Below are 24,807 nucleotides of genomic sequence, written 5' to 3' on the forward strand. Positions count from 1 at the left end.
AATGAGAGTCCGCGCTGGCAGGTGAAAAGATGTGACAGGCTGCCTCCTCGTGTATCGGAGGGGACGCTTATTACTTAAGGCAACCTTCTTGCGTTCAGCGCCCCCCGTGCCACGCCTAGCACGCCCCAGCGGCGACGCGGCAGAGGCAGGCGGCAGCGGCAGAGGCACGCAATCCCCCGTTTTAACATCGACGGTTAGCTCAACTCGTTCGCCAGCTTGCTGTGGAGCCTGCGGTCCAGTTGGTGACAAGTTCGAATCACTTCAATTTCTTCTTTTTCTTTTTTTTACGTTTAATTAATTTATCGCCTCTCTATATAAACGTCTTTCTTTCGCCGGTTAAGTTTAGGCATTCTTTCGGAGTTGGTTAAGGTTAGGGTTAAGTTTAGGCATTCTTTCGGAGTTGGTTAAGGTTAGGAAAAGTGGATACAAAAAAAAAAACTTAACCATAACCACATTGTTTGTTACCTTAACCTAACCATAACCTAACCTTAACCACACTGTTACCTTAAACTAATCATAACCTTAACCCTAACCTTAACCACACCGTTACCTTAAACTAACATAACATTAACCTTAACCAGTTACCTTAAACTAACCATAACCTGAACCATAACTCTAACTTTCTATCTTAACCATAACCGTAAATGTTAAGACAAATCATTATAATCATATATTGCTGTGTGTTTGTATAGGCTATGCACAGAACAGTCGCATAGTCACCCGTGACCACAATTATTTTGTATTCAAATCATCGCTTGAAGGACACAGGGAAAGGATTTTAAAAGAATGTTGATAAAGTGTGCGATACCACTTCCACTGGCTACCGTACATCAGACAACACTTTGGTGTGCCAACAGTAAAAATGAGCCAGTGTGATATTACATCTGTTTTCACAAGATAAACGTAGTAACATTAACATAATATAGAAATGCAAGACAGAGGGAGCAAATATGTGCATTTTGAAAACATTTATATACCACATCTTTCAACAATGTTGCAAAGTGCTTCACATGACAAAATAATTAAAACAAAGTACATCACATAACAAAATTATTAAAACAAGGTGCATCACATAACACAAGAATACAAAACTTTACAGTACAGTTTTTAACAGATTTTTAACCGTTCACAGATTCTGCCAATCTAACATAGCTTCGTTATGAAAAGATAACAATTTCCGGTTCATTGATTTGTATTGTGTCAAAGAATAATTCCTTTTTCTTTTTTTTACCACTGCCATCCACATAAATGGTCCTAGTATCTCAGTACCAGCCCGGCTTGTTGCTATTCCATGCTCACATGGCCATTGGTTCCTTGATACATATACTTTTGTGTCATCTAGCATTGAAGACATCTTGGAATCTCTAAAACCTTCCCAATGGTCTCTGAGTTCCTTGTGCTCAGGCATATTGAGGTCAGAAAAATGTGAAACAGGCTGCATACATCATGGACTCTGATGGGGGCAGGCAGGCAGTGATACTGTATGTCTCGAGCCAAGAAACACGCTGTCGGAATTCTGTTCAGTGTATAGCCTATACAATTCTACATGTAAGTACTGTCCATACTAACTGTAGCCTACTTTATACTGCCATGCGGAAGCTAAAACAATTGTTTTAAAGGCTTTAAGATGGTAGAGGCTGAGTACTTTATTATCTAAAGATGGTAAGTTAGAGTGTTGTATTCATTCATAGTTAAAGACAGTAGAGGTTGAGTACTTTATTGTCTAAAGATGGTAAGTTAGAGTTGTGTTCATACAAGGTTAAAGACAGTAGAGGTTGAGTACTTTATTATCTAAAGATGGTAAGTTAGAGTGTTGTATTAATTCATAGTTAAAAACAGTAGAGGTTGGGTACTTTATTATCTAAAGATGGTAAGTTTGAGTGTTGTGTTCATTCATAGTTAAAGACAATAGAGGATGAGTACTTTATTATCTAACTATGGTAAGTTAGAGTGTTGTGTTCATACATAGTTAAAAACAGTAGAGGCTGCTGAGTACTTTATTATCTAAAGATGGTACGTTAGAGTGTTGTGTTCATTCATAGTTAAAGACGGTGCAAAAGTTACACGGTTCTTCAGAGCGAGGGTTCAATATGTAGACATGTCCTTGAAGAACAGGTTCAGTTGAAGGTGAGGCTGAGCGTAGATGAGTGATGATGTCGGGGGACGAGGTGGCGATATGTGGACAGTAGATTTCTAGGGTTCAGTTGTGAAGTCTTATTTTGCAGGCGGTGACGTGGGGAGAAACCCAGGAAATGCAGCCTGAACATCGACCACTCGCCGAAGGTCATCTGAAGGAGCAGTTTGAGGTCGTCCTTATCGCCGAAGACCAATGCCTGGCCGCTGAGGTCATTGCTCCTTACGACGTCGGCATACTTGTCAGGGAAGTTCAGCCTCTCCAGCTGGGGATTAAGAGAGAATATAATAGAGTAGAAACGTGTTCTAGTCTATCATCTTTGATAAGAATGATTTTTTTATTTTTACTTTACAGTGAAGGTCTACACACATGGATAACAACATACTGACATACTTCATGTCATATTTCTACATACTGTACATGTAGGGCTGTCAGAATTCATTTCAATATAAAAATGTCATTAGAATCTGAAAAAATATATATTTACATTTTACATTTTACATTTAGTCATTTAGCTGATGCTTTTATCCAAAGCGACTTACAAATTGTGAATAACAAGTCAGCAGGAAGGGTACATCACTGGCAGCTAAGGGTAAGTGACATTGTTAGTCAAATAGTGTCAAACTTGAGTGTTACACTCTCAGTGCAATGTTACATTATGTCACTACTTGTACATGCTACACTATGTCAGTACTTGTACATGTTACACTATGTCACTACTTGTACATGTTACACTATGTCACTACTTGTACATGCTACACTATGTCACTACTTGTACATGTTACACTATGTCACTACTTGTACATGTTACACTATGTCACTACTTGTACATGCTACACTATGTCACTACTTGTACATGTTACACTATGTCACTACTTGTACATGCTACACTATGTCAGTACTTGTACATGTTACACTATGTCACTACTTGTACATGTTACACTATGTCACTACTTGTACATGCTACACTATGTCAGTACTTGTACATGTTATACTATGTCAGTACTTGTACATGTTACACTATGTCAGTACTTGTACATGCTACACTATGTCAGTACTTGTACATGTTACACTATGTCACTACTTGTACATGTTACACTATGTCACTACTTGTAAATGTTACACTATGTCACTACTTGTACATGTTACACTATGTCACTACTTGTACATGTTACACTATGTCACTACTTGTACATGTTACACTATGTCACTACTTGTATCAGTGTAGTGCAGGAGTACACTATGTATATGTGACGGATCATATTGGTCTGCGTTGTGTTGATGTTAAATGTTAATGTCCCGAGGGGGAGTCGAACAGGGGGCTCCCGCGCCGCGGGCGACGACACAGGCCGCTGCACTAAGAAGTGAATTCACTCCTAACTACCGTACCTATGCATCTGTTAACCCTGTTATGAGGAAGTGAGTTTAACTTACCAGCCCGCAATGCCACAGTCACTCGTCAACACCCCTGTTTCCGTGACTGTGGACAAACCCACGGGCTTCCCCATTACATATACTAACTACTATTTAGACACTGCTGCCTGATAACACAAATTATATAGATGATAAGGACTCTTATGAACATCCACATGAATATAAAAACAGGTTCCTCATACCTCTTTACAGATGTCCTCTGTGCTCATATTGACGATTGTCCTGATTGGCAGGTTCCTCATCCAACCAGAATCCTTCAGTCTGGATGTACCTCTGATATGACCCAGCTCCTTCCTGATCGAGTGGTCAAGGTTGACTGTGACAAGTTGAAACTTCTCTGCGTCCTTCACCATGAATCGAAAGTCCACTTTGAGGAACATCTCAAACATTTCAGGATCTCCGTCCTGATCGAGGATGTCCTCTATCTGTTCCCTCATCACATGGAGTTCCGCTCTGGACTCGCTGAAGATTTCCCAAAGAGTCTTGGAATTATCGGTCGCCATCGCATTCACGCCGTTGTCGTCGATTTCTGCCCTCTGTTGATCGTCTTCCAAACACTGGAGGATCCAGCTGAGGCGGCAGGGCCAGTGGTTAACCAACACCACCCAGGCCGCGATTTGCTCTGGTGGGGGAATCTCCGCCTTTAAGGCCTCCATTAGCACCATAGTCACCCGGATGGAGTTGATCACCCTCCTCATCGACATGGCATCGTCTGACATGTAGCTGTTAAGATTCCCTCTGTCGCTGACCAGAACGCTCTCAAAGGCGGAGTCAATCAGCTTCTCTACCTCCTCCTCCAGTTCCAGTTTCGCTGTTGTTTCTTTGATGTGTTTTTCATCTAGCAGCGGAATGCCCCACTCCTTCGTTGTTTGCGTAATCTCCACGGAAAGGTGATCCTGTGATGAAGGCGCGCTACCCTTAGTCCTCTGCTTATCCTCCTTCATCCTCATGTCCCCGGTGATTTCTGATTGGCCACTGATGAGATTGTAGAACACCTTGCGTTTCGACGCATCGCACAGTGGCGGGATGGTGAAGGCCAGAGTGACGATGCGGTTCAAGAACGCATACGCTCTGTCCTCCTTACTGAAGCAGCCATCCGCAAAGTCCACCTGCTGGACGAGCACCTCGGGGTTAACCGCCAACAGGGAGATGAAGGGACTGTCCTCGTCCGAAAGCAGGATGTTGATCGCGTCTAGGACTCCGACGATCTTCTTGGGGGAGCATCGGTCCAGGTTGGTGATCTTCAGCACCACGCGAATCCTCCTCCTCTCAAACACCTCCATGAAATGGATGAAGCTGGACAGAAGCCATATCTCCTTCCTCACCTCGTTCATGAAGCCCAGCTGCTTGCTGACTCGCTCGTTGTCCATCCCGCTGCGGATCTTGATGTCCTGGCTGAAGATGAGGTTCTTGCCCATCATGAAGATGAACCTCATCACGCCCGCCGCTGGGACTCCTATCGCAGCGATGGCTAGGCCCTCCAGCACAGGTAACTGGCCCTTTCCTGGTTTGTCTCCCCCTCCATCACCCGTCTCCACCTTTGTCTCGGGGAAGCCGAGCACCACCAGGAGGACCACGAGGACCAGAGTTCCCAGAAGGACGGTGAGGAAGAGGAGCCACAGAGGGCAGCAGCAGAGCTTCTTGGACCTCCACTCATTCAGACCGTCCTCCACAATCTGACATGAATTAATTTCCAACAAAAAAAAGAGAAAAAAGAAAACAAGCTTATGCACTTTATAGGTGAACATTATCAGCTTGATCTCGCTTAAAATATGTAAATCGACCACAGGAAAAAAGGTACATGTTGTATGTTATGGTATAGCCATAAGTAGTATATTTACATATTTGATCGAAAGTGTACAATGTGTACATATTACAAAAAAGTACATAATATTACATATTCAATTTCTTTTAGCTTTTAACGTTTTCAGAAAAACGGGGAGCTTGCATGAGAGGCATGTGCCTTTACCTCAAGACTACCAAGACACACTTTTCTGATAGCCTCACCCTAACCATAACCTTAACCACACTGTTACCTTAAACTAACCATAACCTTTGAACCCTAACCTTAACCCTAACTTCATATCTTAACCATAACTGTTAAGCAAACATTAAAACTAACCTTAACTGTAACCATCATCATAGTATTGCTGTGTTTGTATCAGGGTGGGTGGGTGTCTTAGTCTAGTGGTGAGAGCACTCACCTGAGACCACAATCATTGTTGTGTTGTTTGTTTTGAACTTTTGCTGATACAAAACATAAATATATGACTTATGCAACGCGTACACATATTACTTATGGCTATAACATAACGTACACGTATTACAATCCTGTGGTCGATTAGTACTTTATTTACATTTTCTGATGAGATTGTGACATGTGATATTATACAATTTCCTGAGTGAAGAGAGAATGGCAAGTGTTGTGTAGAAAGATCTCAAGAACAAAACCTTCTTGCGGACTTCCTCCTCTTCGTCATGCTGCGCCACGCGGTAGAGTCCCAGTTGGAGTTTGCCAAAGTTCTCCTGCATGGCTTGACACAGGCGTATCGCCAGCCCCGCCCACAGCAGGTCACTGCCGGCAAAATGCCAGGCGCTGAAGCGCACGTAGACGAACCGGACGCTCTGCCGCTGTCGGTTCTCCTCGGTCCAAACGGGCCTGTAGAAGAGCAGCCTGCCGATGAGAGCCAGGAGGCCCGTGAAGGAGGGTTTAGCGGAGCGAGGCTTTAATCTCCCTTTGTATCTATGCTCCCTCCTCAGAGCTTCCTGATCCATGTACACTATGGAGACACAGAGAGCGATGGCGTTTACTTTAGGATGAACAGAATTAATGCAATTAATTGATGAAGGACAGATGACAAGATACGTTGACATTTATTTATATATGTGTGTGAATCTAGTGCTACTCTGACTGCCTGGCAGCTTTGGTATATCTGAGAGCTGTCACAATTTTTTATTACTTACATTTTTATTGGCAATTTTTTTTTAACTTACAAACATCGACATCAACAACATTACAATTGACAGACAAAATTATAAGAAAATAACATCTAAATCAAGTAAAAAAAAAAAAAAAAAACATAAATAATAAATAAAAGTAAACATATAGTGGCATGGGGTCCTCAGTACATTGAGTATTTACATTTCAGTTTCTTTTCTTAGTTCCTGTCCTTCTTCTGTGGTGTCGTTCCTAATTGTCTTATAGTCTTCCCATTTTTCCCATCTTGATTTAAATTTCTCCTCCTGTAGCCTCAGCATATGTGTTATTCTCTCCATTTCTTGTATCTCCTGTACTATTCCTACCCATTGGTCCTTAGTCGGTGGATCTTCCTTGTACCACAGTCTGGTTATTGCTTTCCTGGTTGCCACTAGTAGTATCTTTATCGGATATTTGTCTTCCCCCTGTATATTTTCCTGCGTCAGATTTCCTAGATACAGCACTAAGCCTGTCTGGGGTATTTCGTATCCTATTATTTCGTTTATTGGCTGTCACTCATTTTTATATGGCCTGAAGAAAGCTGAGTTTAAACCCATAGGTGCTGAGCCCATATATCATATATATTTTTGTAAATCAGCGTACCTTGGGATCTTTTGGTTATGACTTATTGATCACAAAGCACAGTTCAAGTTCTCTCTTGTAACTGTTGCCGTTATATGGTTTACATAATTTATGTTCTTTACGTTTTCTATGCCTAATGTAATAATTTGAGAAAGTATTTAAGTTGCATATTTAATTTACTACAAGTAATAATTATAAAATGTTTAAGTCTCAGCTCCAAGTTATGTACAGTATAAGCTTGTACAGTTGTACAGTGTTCCCCACCCACCCCTCCTACCCAACCCCCCCCCCCCCCACTCCTACCCAACCCCCCCCCCCCACCCACCTCCAATGTACAGTACCCCCCCCCCACCTACCCAACCTCCTCCAATGTACAGTTTCTACGTCAAATGTATATACTCTTTATAGACTCTTTTCATATCACAAACGGTACTGTATTTGCAAATCTGGTATGTCATAAATGTATAGATGTAGCAGTACTGTCTATCTGTATGTCATGTATGTCATATATGTTACGATGAATTGAAAATGGGGGACCCTGATGTAAACAAAACGAAAGTCTTTCTCTCTTGTGTCTGCCTGTGCTTGGAGGAAAATATATATATAAAAAAAAAAAAAGTCTCATACTGTATGTTAGGGCTGGCCGATTAATTGAGTTTCAATTTCAATTACAATTTAGGGCAGCAAAGATCGTGAATGAAATCTACTGTAAGTACAGTAACTTTTTTATAATACAAAATGCTCCGCCATCTTTCATCCAATTGAGACTCGTTTTTTTTCTAGACGTTCACAGAAAGGTAAAGAAACAAACTACATTCTGTTTTATGGCAATACCGTTCAGGTTTGTTTAACCCGTGAGACATAATTAAAAAAATAATGTTGAAAAAGAATTTCACGCTAGACGGCTCAAAGTTTGACAGGGGCTGGCGTGAGCTGGGTAGTGTAGTTTTATGAAATTCGAAAGCCCCGGGTCTTCTCTGTAATAGGACTACACACACGTTTGACTGCATATCCGGTATTCTGAAATCATGGGAGAGAGGGCGGGGGGAGAAAATGAATGAAGGTGGATGAAAGCCTTGAATTATGAATTGAAAATGGGGGACCCTGGCCTGATGTAAACAAGACAAACGTCTTTCTATGGTCTGCATCCCCTTAACAATTGTGTGTATTGAGCCGTACTGTATTGTACCCATTCTACAATCTGTTAAATAAAGTTTTCATTCATTCATTCATTGACATTAAGTGGTTGTAGCTGGAGACATGATCCAATAGCACTTTCTGGGCCGAGCTATAGTTTTTCTTTTTCGCACCTACTCCCGAACTACGCATGCGCAGATTGATGAACCCAGATCTCTGGACAATCCAGATACTCAGTGGGTAATCTGCGCATGCGTTGTTCGGGAGTATGTGCGGAAAACTGACTATAGCTCGGCTGAGAAAGTACCGATCGACTTGGGATTGGTCGCTCCGTGTTCAGGAGACTCAGGCATATAAAAGTCTATTGGATCATGTCTCCAGCACCCCCACAGCCGTAGCTACAACAACTTAATGTCAAGGCTCTCATCCACATGCATTAATTTTCTCCCCCCGCTCTCTCCTCCATGAGCTCAATGTAACGCGGAAGTGCAGTGGTCTATATCCACCGGTTTCTGATGGAATGCACAGAGAATTCTTTAAACTCATATTTCACTTAAAACACGTGAAATCATTGGTAAACAAACATAGTGCTGAAAATATACACGTTTACTGCGGTTTTGATAGGGTTAGGGTCTTTACTCTTGGCTACATTTGAATAAATTATTAATTAGTGACAGCAGGGTCCCCAAATTGGAGGGGAATATTAGAATATTAGGCTCAGGCTTCAGGCAGGGCTACTAACTCCACTGTACAGATACTGAGGTACATACCTTCTATATGTCTGAGGATCATATTGATCCGATTTTGACATGAAGAGTAGAGTCCCACTGTCGCAGGTGAGGAAACTCTCGTAAGGGTCTTGGACAGAGCATAAGCATATACATTATCTGAAGGCAGATCTGCAATATCAAAGAAACAGCATGGGTTAGTGTTTGACAAACCTATTTCAGGATATCTGATTTAGGTTTAAGACTTTTTAAGATCGTTTTAATATCAAGTTCACGACCATACTAGCAAAGAAAAACAACAGTGTCACTGAACTGGCGGCTGCACTTAAATTGCGCCAATTTAAATTCTTGTGTGTTCCATACAAGTCAGACTCACCAAGCTCGGAGTAGCCCTGCAAATTACAACGCTATCAATACAAAAACATTTAATATATATTTAATATTATTTATTTCATCTCCCAACAACTGGGTTGCCCCCCCCAAAAATGTAATACCTGTGCAAATTAAATGTAAGACTTTTAAAGACTTTTTAATACCCTGCAGATACCCTGTGTTTAAAGGATCCTTTTTTTTTTTTTTTTTTATAATGCATATTCAAAACGAACATAAAAAGGTACATATTGCCACTAGGGGTATTCAGAGGGGATAACAATGGACCGTTCAATATGCTATTCCACCTCAGCGATGCAGAACTGTCAGATCATTATGCAAACAGGTCCGTGGTTCTTTCTGTGACAGTGTTTCACTTTCAAACACTGAGATAAATTATGTACACAATACCTGAGTACACCAAACCTGAAGGGAAATAGACAATTCCTATGCATCGTCTTTTCCCCACACGCCCAGCAAACGTTTTCTCTCACCTCTGTTTTAGGTTAGAGTTGAGGTTAAGGTAAGGGTTTATATTAGATTATATTTGATTATATTCAAATGTATTGTCATTATACAGCACAAGTACAATACAATGAAAAGAGGTTTGGCATCCAACCAGAGTGCAAATGTAACAGTACAGAGTGCAATAGTAATATACAATGTACAGGTGATTAAACTGCATTAAACTAATTCAATTGTAGTATTATTATGTACAGGGATACAGGTATAACGACACTATGGTAGTATGTCATACTGGCCAGCAGCGTAACTAGTAAGAGTAGGTAAGGGATATGTACAGATGTAGATATAGTATAAACAGATATGTAAAAGGATATATGCAGGTATGTACACTACAGGTATGACCTCCGCCTGCCTGACTACTCTTCTCCTCGCTTACTCCCTGGACTGTCTGAGAACCTGATCCCGTCTACGACCCCTCGCTTGTCTGACTACCCTTCTACTCGCCTACTCCCTGGACTGTCTGAGAACCTTGTCCCCTCTACGACCCCCCGCTTGTCTGACTACCCTGCGCCACATAAACCCTGGACTGTATGAGTACCCCCTTCGTCGATGACCTACACCTGCCTGTATACTCGACCATTCTTATAAATTTAGCCGTTATTTGGGTTATACCAAGACCTGTCTGCATTGTCTGTGTTCTGCATTTTGGGTTCAGTACGTCCATCCGTGACAGATGTGGATAGATACGATATATACAGTAAGAATGAATATACGGTATGTACATGAGTTATATGGGTTATATGCAGGTGTATTCAGACATATATATACAGTAAATATATACAGTATATATGTGCAGTAAATAAAAATGTATATACAGTACTATTATATATACATATAACTCTACATACAGAGTTATATGGATAGACTATAGTATGAGGTAGATAGTTATGATTATTATGATTACTATGATTACAGTGTAGGGCAGTTGTAGACGGTGAAAGCAGTAGGTAGGTATAAGTGGTGTTCATAAATAACTTTAGGTGAAGTTCATGATAAGTTCAGCCGAACCAGTCCTTCACCAGGGAAGAAACGGAGAAAAAAGAGACGCCGTTCCTACTCATATTTTCAGGATACCTTACCTTTTGTGAGCATTATAACCGTGTCAAAGATAATGGAAATCCCTCCCTTTGTGTGGCCTGTGGAGGAAAATTACACAAGATTTGAGGAGAGAAAGAGCTGCTTGTATGAGGCACAGCGGCTCCACTTAAGTAGAGAGGAGAGTGAGAGTTGTTGTGTTGCAGCTTATAACAGAAACATTCTGAATGGACCGGGGTCCGTTTTCTTTCATGGTGTTTGCTGATATAACTTTGTAATTGCCATGGCATGGAACAACGTTTTTACATTTACCTTCAATTTGTAGCAAGAGTGGTTAAGGTTAAGATTATAAACAACTTTTATGGTGAAAATTATGACGACCTGCGGATTTGCAACTTGCCAAAATGTGACGACCTCCAATAAATCACAGATGACCCGCTGTGACCTGGCATCGACCATGACAACAGTGACCTGGTGTGATCTGGCATCGACTATAACAACAGTGACCTGGTGTGATCTGGCATCGACTATAACAACAGCTCAAAAAAGGAAATTACCTTGAGCCCAAGCTGTCCCCTAGCAATGCAATTCTACTGAAAAGGTATATCCAGCTCGGGTAGGATGCACAATGACTTGACTTAGGGGTGGACTCAGGGATGGATAGGCAGACAGACAAACAAACAAATTGTCATTACTCCCTATAACACCAGAGCTGCTCACCATATTTCACTAGATGTTCCCTGTGTTAACACTTTCTTTGGTCAAACCTCCTTCCAGTGTGCTACTCCCAGCAGTTGGAATGAGATGCAAAAACAAATGGATCCCCAGTCTATCGCAGAGTTGTTTACACACACCTGCAACTGTCACTCAGTCCTTTAACTGACATGCAAATTGTCTGTTCTGCTTCATATTACATACCTTGTAATTTTGTGGTGCGTGTTTTAATTATTTCCCTTACCTCTGTGATGGATGTATGTATCCTTTCCCTGTTAACCTTCAAGAGGCCCTTTTGTCCTCTCACCAGGCCGTCATTGTGAATACGAATTTGTTCTTAATTGACCTGCCTGGTTAACTCATTCTGCGCCAACCACGTAATATTACGTGTTTGCTCGCCAGCGGTTGAGCGCCACACACGTAATATTACATTTTTAGATCCTTTGATATTTTTCCTCTGATCCCCGTTCTAAATCATCATCCGGATCATTCTAGCCGTCCCTGGGTCGTTTGTATACGTTGGAATTGCAATGCCGATCAAATATCACTAGGTGGCTAGGTGGATAGAAAGGCAACAGGATAGTCAATGAATGCACCGGACTATCGAGGCTCGCTCTGTGGGGGAGGAGCTCTTCCAAAGCAATCGCTAGCAGATCTGATCGCCTCAAAACCTATAGTGTCCCGTAAACACGTGTAATTACATATAAATGAGTAAGCCGATGGGATCATTGGAATTATTCTTTTTGGATTACCTTCCGGCTAAGGTAAGGACCCCCTATGTCTATTTTACCGAACGTGAAACATGTTTATGTAACGATCAGAGTGGCTTACTTTACCGGTCATAAACAAGGCTTTTTCTAACTATCTGATTTTTGGGGTAAGACTACCCCCCCTACCCCCCCTCACTTTCTGGTCAGACGCTCGTGTGTCTCTGATGATAAACTGATCACTTTTTCTATGGCCATGGGAACAGAAATAAACTATGTTCTATATTTTTTATACAAATTGACTCGATCTGAATTTATACACCTTCAGAACTGTTTGGCTCATTTGAATATTCCACAACAACCTTTAACTATGAAACATGCTTTTCTATCTTTTAACAAAATGTGGTTCAATTACAAGTTTTGCAGTAGTTTGGTGGTAGTTTAACTAAATAGAAATCTTAGTATAGTTTAGTAGTTAACTATTTTGGTCATGTACTTTTCATACGTAAGATAGTTTTCCAGCCAATACCAGCAAACTAAACTTTTAAACTGTTTGTATCGTTGTTTGTTTCCACTCATCTGATTCAAGCTGCTCAACACCCTCAGGCCTGATCTGTAAAATACTCTGTCAGTTCAGTTGTGGCCTCATATACAGTAGCTGCCTGCCTGGCCTCTCAGCATTTTCTGAAATGTAGTTTGGATCTAGTTGAATTACATTTAGAAAGAAGTTGACAAATTCCTTTGAACCACTCCCCAACATTGTATTTCAAGTTTAAAGTTTGGTCGTACAGTATGTATCCTGGCTGTACTGTGCACTGCACATACTGTAGACGTTGAAGTTTGACTTGCAAATAAGTCTTTTTTCATAACTTATCATAACTTAAAATACAGATTTATTTTCAGCCAATGTTTACAAGCCTTCTCAGGACCTCTCCATGCCGTCTGTCCCAAGTGCCCGTGCGGAAATTGGAATTGCCTGCACTGCACCCTCGGCTCGGAATACATTGCAGAATGTCTTAAAACTCAATGAATTAATCTAGCTGAATTCTTTCAAATCCAAAAATGAAAGAATTAGAGGCAGATTCCTTTAGGATGTCAATGTTTTGAAATCTTTATGCTGCTGCCTGTCTTAACCTGTGGGATCCCAATGGGATTTCCCTGGTTAAACAAAGAAATATATATATATAAACTTTACAAATGAAAACAAAACCTTTACAGCATCAAATTACATTAATCAAAGGCTCAGGTTTAGTCGGCTCATGCATTCTAAACTCTTGGTGTTTTACACCAATCCCATGGTGTTCTATTCTTGTCACGAGTGGGGCAACGCGTTTGTTTTTTTACTACAGATTGCACCCTTCAAATCCCACATAAAGACCACAAAGGCTCTTCACAGACCTAGGTCACTATAGTGGGTGTGTGCCTCGGCTAGATCCAAGGTGTTTGACACACGCGCCTGTGTCTCTAACAACAACATGACTTTGGAGCAAGGGCATTCCTGGTAACGTGAATGTGCAGACGTACCTGTTAACTTTCAGCGTGGTCCTGCTGGCTCATGAATGAAATCTCCCCTCGCTGTTAGAAAGAGATCTAAACATTGAGAAGAGGAAGCTGCGGGTTACAGTCCTAACCGCTAAATGATTGTGAAATTTACACCTCCGAGACTCAGGTGCTGTAAAACTTTACAATACTACTGATAGCAGAGAGAGAACAAAGGTCATTGGTTGCCAGACGACTGTAGGTGGGACTCCTTCCCAGGAAGTGAAGTCAGTCACGCATGTGATCCCACCTGGTGATCCCACATGCCGTCTGAAGTGCTGAGACCTCCCGGGTCTGGCTCCTCTTTATTCACAGCGTGAACTGGATCGCTGAAGGCAATTAACACTTGAAAAACCAGTTCCGTACGACAGCTCCTCACATCACATGTCTAGTCTTTTAATTTCTAGGATAAATAACAAAAATAATAACACACTTTAAAGCACAAAGTACGCCACAAAGGAATGAGGAAGTAGACCCCCTCTGGGGGCGGAAGCCAGGGTCTGCATAATTCATTCTTGGGAAAGCCTTTTACGGTAGAGAATGATTGTGCTGTTCTGACTGGCCTGTCCTGACACGCGTTGCCATGGCAGCATGCTGTCCTGAGGCCCGTTTCCTCTGAGAGCAGGATTGATTACGGCTCCGTTTCATAGGCTGTGAATCACTGTACGGGTCTCTCAATGTCAACGTAGTGTTATTGTAATCTTGCGTTGACTCGTGTAGGATTTCTGGTACTTTTTAATACATATTTATCACAGAGACATTTACATTTAGTCGTTTAGCTGACGCTTTTATCCAAAGCCACTTACAAGTTGTGCACAACAAGTCAGCAGGAAGGGTACAACTCTGGCAGCTAAGGGTAAGTGGTATTGTTCACTAGCAACACACACACACAAAGATAATAATATAAATAGTAGTAATAATAGAGTAGAAGATAATAGAAATAGTGGAATGGCAGTATATTATATCAGTGATAATAACATTAATAATAATAAATACAAATAATGACTTTCGTTTGTGTGTGTGTGTGTGTATGGGGATGCAACACAGTCTCATCAGAAAACGTAAATAAAGTACTAATCGACCACAGGAAACATGTTATGTCATAGCCATAAGTAATATATTTACGTTTAATATCGTCAAAAGTCCAAAACAAGGGGCGCCCCAGTGGCGAACCACATATCGCGCTCAGCCGCGACACGGCCGACCCGGGTTCGACTCCCGAAGCCGCCGTTATTTGCCGAATGTCTTCCCCCCACTCTGTCTCCCATTCCTCCTCTGTCTCTCCCTACTGCACTGCCCAGTAGAAATAAAGCGATAAAACGCCAAAAAATTTATCTTTAAAAAAAAAAGTCCAAAACAAACACTGCCGTGCCTTTGCTGTCGCAGCCCCTGAATTGTGGAACAGCATCCCCACCTCCATTAGGCTTGCCCCCTTGATAGATGCCTACAAATCTAGGCTCAAAACCCACTTCTACCTACTAGCCTTTCCCGTTCACTGACTCATGCCCTGTTTTCCTATGTGTTTGCCTGTGTGCCCTCCCATAAAACGTGTGATTGTTGTCAATATGTATCTATGTGTATCTACCCTCTGTACAGCACTTTGGTTGACACGTGTCATGTTAAATGTGCTATATAAATAAATCTGATTGATTGATTGATTGATTGATTGATTGATTGACTGCGACTGGGAGTCAAACCAACAATTGTGGTCGTGGGCGAGTGCTCTTACCGCTAGACCAGGGCTATTCAACTAAATTGTTCAGGGGGCCACATTGTCAGAAACCCAAGGGGCCAGGGGCCGGACTGCCACGGCGCCTCCCCGTGCTATGAATATATGTACACTTGACACAACACGCAACCACATTTTCACAACTTTTATTTAAAGGGGAACTATTTTACTATTTCTTTCACTATTTGGGCACTTTTACACAATTCCTGTGGGTTTATGGAACACCTCTGTAATTTTTTTTTTTTTTAATTCATTGTTTTGTATTTCTAATCAAGTAATCAAAAACAGCATTTTTCTACCTCAAGATCTTAAGCGTTTTGAGCCTGGGCTCCAACCACAGTGGGAACTGTGTGGAAACTCAGCTGATTATCATGCAGCGGTGTCTCTCTGACATCACAAATCAGCACATTTTCAGATGACTCAGTTCAGTGAGGGTGAATATTGTGAGAGGAGAATTGGAAGAATGCGCCAATATGAGAATTAGAGACATAGATCATATTAATATAAGTCCACATAGCTAGGAAACAATGCTAAACACTGAAAAAGGCCATTTATAAGATAGTTCCCCTTTAACTACATTGCAAAAGTAGTATACTTTTCAAAAAAAGTGCTTCATTTATGTGCCACATCTGCAACATCTCCTGCAAAAAGTGCTTCATTTATGACTGTGCAACAACTGCAACATCTCCTCTTCAACATTTCAATATAAAAATAAAATAAAAAACAAACAAGTGCATGATGTGCATCTGAACATTCTAACATCAACACTTGAACAAAAAAACACATTTATAGTGCAGCTGAGCTTATGAAAAAGTGCTTCATGTCTGTGCAACAACAGCAAATCACAGCATCTTATTAGCACTTATTGTCGACTCTTAACTCTCAAACATCAGGGGGGTGGGGGGCAGACAGGCCTAGCCTACATACACACATCTAATGAGAGCGATTGCACTTCTTTGACTGGGCAATGGCAGAGAAAGAGGGTTCATAGGAAGTGAGGGCTACCCGCAAACAGTGATGCAAATGCTCATTTGTCAAGGAGGCATGGTTGCTTGTTTTAATGGCATTCATGTGAGAGAAACTGGATTCACAGGTGTATGTTGAGCCAAACATTGTTAGCACAGATATTGCCAGCGTTTTTATGTTGGGGAATGTCTTGACATGAATACACTTTATCCAAAATGTTGTGGTGGATTCATTCTCAAGTGCCTGCTGCAGAGCAGATGATGCTTGCATGTCAATTATTTCAAGTTGCAGGAGACCTTCATCAATGTGAAGTGATGCAAGGAACTCTTATCCTTTTGTGGAAATAGCAGCTACATTGGCAAATGGGTTGCTCACAAAATGCATCAATTCTCTGGACATGTCAAATTCATCAAATCGACTTGCAAAGTTTTCCCTCAATTTATCAATGAAATCTGCCATTAATTGAGTGACTTTTGGCTCAATTGTGCGTGTTAACGTTGACATGAAAAGAAAAAAGTAAAAAAAAAAAAAAAAAAAAAAAAAAAATTTTATTATCATGTCGCGGGCCGGATCTGGCCAGTTGAATAGCCCTGCGCTAGACTAAGGCCATGTCGGTCGTATCAGTCAAAGTATTTTATCGTATGCACCTTTCATCCACACGGAACTGCATTCTGGGAGCCTAATACGCTATTTTCTGAGACCGGCTCCCAGAGTGGGCAAAACTGAAGACGCCCCCCTTGCGTCGCCGTCTTTACAAGCCTATACGCATCTTTTCCTGAACCGATGATGCAATAGCCCACCTCTCCCTTAACCCGCATGTGCCAACATCACAACAACAATGGCATCGTACAGCTATTGAGCTTGATCAGGCTTTTACAGCTAAATGTACTGCGCCTGTACTACCACCGTCGACAACAGATTGACATCTCCCTTAATCCGCTTGCAAAACCAGCCAACAAAAAAGAAACATGATACATATATGTCTTATATGTCCAGATATGTCCTGGCTAGAAGTGTTTATTAAACACCGGGAGGCTACTGTGATGAAATACACGATAGTATACTAGCTATAGATTAGCATCACATAGCAGGCCTTTTTCTGAAAACCCAAATAAGTTAGCTAAGTAGCCAAGCACATACTGTTTCATAGCATGTGCCTTCAGTTGATCATGACAAATCCTCTCTCACCTTGACGATTAAAAAGCCTCCATAATTTAGTAAATAGTATCCCCATGGCTGATGTTGAGATTTACGATGCCAGCTTGCGAGAATTCGTTGTAGCCAGCCAGCTAGCGTTGATGCTATTCAATGCTATCAACATTAGCTAAATAGCTAACCAACTAAATACAATAAGACAGTGGTATCCTGAGGTAACGTTAAATACAGACAACGTTTGCTACAATAACACAGTGGTATCCTGAGGTAACGTTAAATACAGACAACTTTTACATTACATTACATTTAGTCATTTAGCTGACGCTTTTATCCAAGGCGACTTACAAGTTCTGTACGACAAGTCATCAGGAAGGGCACAACTCTATCAGCTGAGTAACAATGTTCATAAAGTGTTGAGTGCTACAGTGTAGGTTAGTTTATTAGGACAAGTGCATGACAGTAAGGTTAGTTAGGGTTAGATCTTTTTTTTTGCTAGTCGAAAGGACTGGACACAGGGACAAGTTAAACATCTATCAATTAATTTAATACAACACGTAGTTCGAGCTGCGCACACCATATTATATATGGCTTTGACACGTTCTCTCTCTCCTGCCGATTAAAATCCTCCTCATCATCGATTGCCTGTAGGCTGTAGCTGCATTTTGCGCATGTGAGCCGCGGTCTCTCTCTCCTCTCCTTTGGAAAACTAGCGTAAGCTCAAAAGCACAGAACTGGACGACGCAAGTTGTTCCGCTAGTGAAAACAACGATAACACTTCCGGTCGGGGGGTTTCAAAATAAAAGAGCGATGTCTAAAACAGGAAAGACATTTATTTTGTACATTTGTGGCACGCACTTATTTCTTGAAACTATTTCGTTTTGACGAAAAAAGAAAAAAAAATTAAAACGAAATGTCTGGACATGGCCTGCCCTAAGCCATCCACCCACCCTGATACAAACACAGCAATCCTATGATGATGATTCGTTTTAACATTTAACGGTTATGGTTAAGATAGAAAGTTAGGGTTAAGTTTGTTTATTAATTATCACAATAAAATACACATACTTTATGGTAAAATGCTTGGTTCTGTATGAGCCCCTGAGAGTGTGCTTCATACAGTAAAAAAAGTTATTAAGAAAGTAAGTACAAAAGTAAGTAAAGAGGAATATACAATATACATATATACAATATACAGTACAATATAGAATCTAAAGTACAACCTAGGTACAGTCTAAGTACAGTGAGTAAAAATGTGTAAACAGTGAGGTACAATGCATAAATTAGGTACAAAACTTTGAGGTAAGGTGCAAATGCAAATGAGGTATAAATGTAGTGCAAATCTCTTTAATAATAGATACATATAATGTAGTGTTAAAGTGTCTAAAGTGAGTGTTAAGTGTTTGTTTAAAAGTGAGTGTGTGCATGTGGATGTGTGTGCAATGAGTGTAGATGATGGGTTGTTACATGGAGTCATTGAGCATCCTGATGGCCTGGGGATAGAAGCTCCTTCTGAGTCTCTCTGTACTGGCCATGAGACTCCAGTAGCACTTCCCTGACTGCAGCAGTTCAAAGAGGCAGTTGTTTGGGTGACTAGAGTCTTTGGTTATTCTCTTAGCCTTGGCCCTGTAACGCTTGTTGTAAATGTCCTGGAGAGTGGGAAGCCCACCTCCAATTGTGTGTTCGGCTGAACGGGCCACTCTCTGTAGTCTGCTGCGGTCGTGTGCAGTGCTATTCCCAAACCAGGTGGTGATGTTACCAGTCAGGATGCTCTCTATTGTGCATGAGTAGAAGTTCTTAAGGATCTTCTGACTCACTTTGAACTTCCTTAGGTGCCTAAGGAAGTAGAGGCGCTGCCGTGCTTTCTTCACTACACTGTCAATGTGTGTGGTCCATGTCAAGTCCTTGGATATGTGGACTCCAAGGTACTTAAAACTGTTCACTCTCTCGACCGGTGCCCCGTCGATGCTGAGGGGGCTGTAGTCCCTGGCCCCCGACCTCCTAAAGTCCACAAGCATCTCTTTCATTTTGTTTCGTTTCGAGAGGCTGTTCTCCCGGCACCACAGCGCCAGGTTCTCTACCTCTCCCAGGTAGGCCCTCTCGTCGTTTGCAAGGATCAGGCCCACTACAACTGTGTCGTCAGCAAACTTGATAATTGTGTTGCTGTTCCGCTGTGCCACACAGTCATGAGTAGAGGAGGGGGCTCCTGATTATGATTAGTTTAACTCATTCACTGCCAACGACGAGTATACTCATTATTGGCCGGCAATCGTTGGACGCCAACAACGAGTATACTCGTTATTTGATCGTTATTTCTTTTATTAGCTATTTCCATTCATTATCCATCCAGGAAGGTTGGTGTTACCATAGGGTGTTATGTACCATGAGCCTGATCACTCCTGTGTCACTGCCTGATCACTGCTGTGTCACTGGGCATACAGGTGAGGGCTGCTAATTAGCTAATTGCTGCTGATTGGTTACCTGCTGGGAGCTTAAAACCAGCCCTTGAGTCACACATGCAGGGTCTGTGGTTAGGGGAGTGTGGGTTAACAGAGAGAGTTATCACGTTCTTCTATTCTTGTTTCTTTAGTTAATATCAGTATTTCATTGTTAAAGTAGTCTTTTTGGGTTAAACACGGGTTTTGGTGTCGGATTTGCACATAGGTTGCGTGCCTTTGAGCCAGGGTCGTAACATAGGGAGTGAGTCTGAGATCGCAAAAGTCCAATACCGCCACCTGGTGGTATGCGACCGGTGTTGCACTTACTTTGAGACTCTGTGTATGGGGCTGTGCGTTGATGAAATGCATCCGGGCGGACTTTTCTAGTAACCTGAACCAAGGGCTTCACCCGATCGCATTGAACCGTTTTCGGGACTTCCGATTCATGCTGTGGTGGGCCAAATGGACATACGATCTACCAGATGGCAATCAAATAATTGGAATATTCTTTTTGGAATCCCACCTGCCACAGGTAAGAGTAATTTAACGTCAATTTCAGCTTGATTGTGCCTTGTTTTCATAGCCATCGCCCTGATCAGCGGTGTTGTTGTACTAACGAATGCCGTTATTGACAATCAATTAATCAGAAACGACCCCCCCCCTTTCATGCATTCATGATGGAACATTATATACCGATCATATGAATGAATGAATGAAAAAGTTTATTTTTTAACATTATTATTCTCCATATTCCTCCAAACAAATCATAGTATCTAGCTCTGTCAAACAGAACAATCATAATAATAAAAAAAAAATTATAAACAAAAGTCAAGAGCAATGTATTTAGTTAGTTGACATGTTCAAAAAAGGAGTAGAGGGAAGCTAAGCTTATTGATCCCTACCCCCTTACATTTACATTTGTTCTTCCATTAATTTTACTAGATATAACATAATTTAGTATAATACATTATAGAATATACTTTTACTTATAATACAAAAAGAAAAAACTTGATTCGCTTGACAGCAGTAAATATAATACAATTACATAACACAATATAACCGCATTTGAAAATATTTATTGTAGCGTGTATAGGGACAAAATGCCAATGGATTAAGTATAATATACCGCAGGCTATTACTAGCCTCCCAGGACTTACCCTAAACCGCTATAAAACCATACTTAAATTCACCACGGTATAAAACGGGAATGTATATATATATATAGAATATAGAATATAGCTATAGCCCTGCAAACAAGGTGACCGACTCCATTGGTTTAATGCATGGCAGCACATAGCCATATCCCGTTCCCAGCGTGGCAGAGAAAGAGTTAAGGTGGTTAACATTAGGGTTAGGGTTTGAGGCGAGGCTATTGGAAAAGTACGTCTTGGTAATCTCTAGGTAAATACACATGGTCATCAGGGGAACTCAAAAGTTTTCTGAATATGTTAAAAGTAAAGAAAATGTTTACAATACATGAATATTTTAACTAAAAGGAGAATACCTTCAAGGGAAAGAAGGGACCGCACACTCCACAGAACTGGTTTTTGCTTTTTTATTGTTGCACAACGCGTTTCGCTATCGCTTCCTCAGGTGCTATGCCTGAGGAAGCGATAGTGAAACGCGATAGCGAAACGCGTTGTGCAACAATAAAAAAGCAAAAACCAGTCCTGTGGAGTGTGCGGTCCCTTCTTTCCTTTGAAGGTATTCTCCTTTTAGTTTATATATCTCTCTTGCGCTGACCTGCACCTCCAGTCGGGGTCCAACCAGATGTGCACGAGTCGTATTTAGTTTACATGAATATATTACTTGGCTATAACATCCTGATGGTTGATTACTACCTTATTTACATATTTTAACACTTTGATCGCCATGGTTAAATTCATAATTTACCATCCCTAGCCAGCTCTATTTGTCTATGGAGAAGTTCCCCTTCTTTGCAGGGCTATAACTTTTTAAATTCTATTGCTAAATTGACATTATTATGGCCCATTCAATGTCCTATATCCATTGTTCAGGGTGTAGCAACGTTATACTTTTTCATTCACATATTCATACTAAAATATGGTCTAAAGTATAAGTATGTTTTTATCGTTTTCTGCAGCTTTCTCCAGAACTTGATTTATAGCCCCAAATGCATTATATTGATGATCAAATACAGTTTGGTAGCGATCGGTGCCAGATGAAAAATTTCAACTGGAGGTACTTCTAGAAGTTACTACGTATCATCTGATATTGACCGGATGGGCGGGGGGTCGTTTATAATTCCGTGGGCAACGTTATATCATTCGTCTAGTGTGGGTCATATGGTCATCAGAGCAGTTTATATGGAACACGTTAGAAAATAACGCTGGATCTTACCGTATGTTCCTCGCGCCGTTGGACGATCAGCTTGGAGTAGACAGTTTTCGATTATGGGATGTTGATATAGATGAACCATTTCCAGGTTGTATAATACTATATACGTCCAAATAACGTTGTTTATTGAGTTAGGGCGAGCGATTGATTATCCAGTGTGTTGAGATGGAGTCCGGCTAACGATCGCGAGTGCCCGGACGAAATATGGATGAGCACTTCCTGTTTGGCGCGCCCCTCCCTCTTGGCCGATCTGCCGATCGGCCACCAGATGGCGCTCTTGAACCGTTAGACAGTTGAGTGGAGCTCACCAGTACATCTCATGTCTCCGGAGGAGAAATATGATTTCGATCACAGATTTTTGAAATATTGATATCAAAGACGAGTTACGGCGTCTTCGGCAGAATGAGCATGGCGAGCAAAGACGAGTTACGGCATTCCCGGCGATTAAAGTGTTAAGCAAGATTGGGCTGGTGTGTGTGTGCTGCTGATTATGAACCAAATAATCGCTCTTAACACACAAGCACCTGTGACAAAAAAAAACACAATATTTTGGTGTAGTTGTGGAAATCAAGTTTAATTAGCGGATATCGGATTAAGATCTTGCCTATCTGATTAAGAGTGCCCGGCTAAGGGCGACTAATCCTCTCTTTTCCAGGAGTACCTGATTGTTCAACTATTTTAATTAACTTGATTGTCACGGGGAGAGTGGACAGAGAGAGAGAGGGAGAGAGATAGATAGAGGGAGAGCGATGGCGAGGACGGGACAGAGAACACTTATCGTCTCTTATTGCTCTGCCAGAGGTCTTTTGGAAATCAATACGCAACGAATTGGATCTGGTCCTGCTTTCTATGAACCCCTCACACTTTGCCCTTTCGCCACATCAAGCCCGCAATTAAGGTTAATGAATCCCCCCCCCCCCCCCGTGATTAATTGAAGATAGGCATCATACACACAGAACTGATTAATTGTATTTTGGGGAGTGGAAATCTCTGCCAAAGGCAAGGGGAAATTAAACAGATGATGTATGATGTTAGTTTTAAGAACCGGTCGTTTCAGGAACGTGTTGTAGTGTGTGTGTGTGTGTGTGTACAGGCAACCTCGAGTCTAGTAAGTTTACTTAATACATATGCATTCATTGTACGGCATGCAAATTACTAAATATATAATATATTTTACATAACATATTATGATTATGTTAACAAATGTTTGTATTCGTGTGTGTGTGTGTGTCTGTATTTTTGCAAATGATGCAATTATATAATACGACAACAGAGGGCGCTAAAGTATTGTGGATGAGAGATGCTCCTTTACCCTACTGTTCTGTATGCCTGGGTTTACTCTATTCTGTATGATAATAATAATAATAATAATAATAATAATAATAATAATAATAATAATAATAATAATAATAATAATAATAATAACAACAACAACAACAATAACAACAACAACAACAACAATAACAACAACAGCAACAACAACAACAACAACAACAACAACAATAATAATATTAATAATACACTTTATTTGTATAGTACCTTTCATACAAGACTTACAGCCCAAAGTGCTTCACATCAATAAAATAGATGTAAAATAGACATAAACATAAAATAAGCATAAAATAGAGAGAATAAAAGCATAGAGTAAGAAAAGAGTAAAAGTAATGCAGAGAGTAAGAAAATAGTCAAAGTAATGCAGAGAGTAAGAAAATAGTAAAAGTAATGCAGAGAGTAAGAAAGGAATAAAAGCAACACAGGGACTGAGAAACTAGTAAAAGTAATACAGAGAGTAAGAAAAGAGTGAAAGTAATGCAGGTAATGTCTGGTTAATGAATGAACAGAGTATCATTACACCTAGATTAGCCGCTTCTTCACACCCAAGCCTGATGTGGAATAATGAAACACGTGTCTATTTCATTGCACCTGTGGACTAGATTAGCTGCTTCTTCACACCCAAGCGTGATGTGGAATAATGAAATACCTCTATTTCATCTTAAAATAGATGTAAATCATTGTCAAAGCAAATACTGAGTGACTCATTAGGGATAATGCTGATCCTGGGTACGACTGGGTCTGCTCTATTCTGTACGACTGGGTCTGCTCTGTTCTGTACGACTGGGTCTGCTCTATTCTGTACGACTGGGTCTGCTCTATTCTGTACGACTGGGTCTGCTCTATTCTGTACGACTGGGTCTGCTCTGTTCTGTACGACTGGGTCTGCTCTATTCTGTACGACTGGGTCTGCTCTATTCTGTACGACTGGGTCTGCTCTATTCTGTACGA

At 41.0% G+C, this 24,807-nt stretch overlaps 1 protein-coding gene across 1 annotated transcript; it reads right to left on the bottom strand.

Moving 5' to 3' along the window:
* Window positions 1–1,017: 1,017 nt before the first annotated feature.
* On the bottom strand, window positions 1,018–14,084 carry nkpd1 (NTPase, KAP family P-loop domain containing 1). Its single transcript, XM_084307391.1, has 6 exons — window positions 13,867–14,084; window positions 10,966–11,022; window positions 9,035–9,163; window positions 6,020–6,348; window positions 3,751–5,244; window positions 1,018–2,399 (listed from the first exon to the last, which is right to left on the bottom strand). Exons 2-6 carry the CDS (start codon window positions 10,976–10,978, stop codon window positions 2,118–2,120), a joined length of 2,247 nt encoding a protein of 748 aa, XP_084163517.1. The 5' UTR covers window positions 10,979–11,022; window positions 13,867–14,084; the 3' UTR covers window positions 1,018–2,117.
* Between the last annotated feature and the right edge of the window lie 10,723 nt (window positions 14,085–24,807).

Source organism: Notolepis coatsorum (assembly GCF_963971535.1).
Source record: "Notolepis coatsorum genome assembly, chromosome: 2".
Classification (NCBI taxonomy): Eukaryota; Metazoa; Chordata; class Actinopteri; order Aulopiformes; family Paralepididae; genus Notolepis; species Notolepis coatsorum.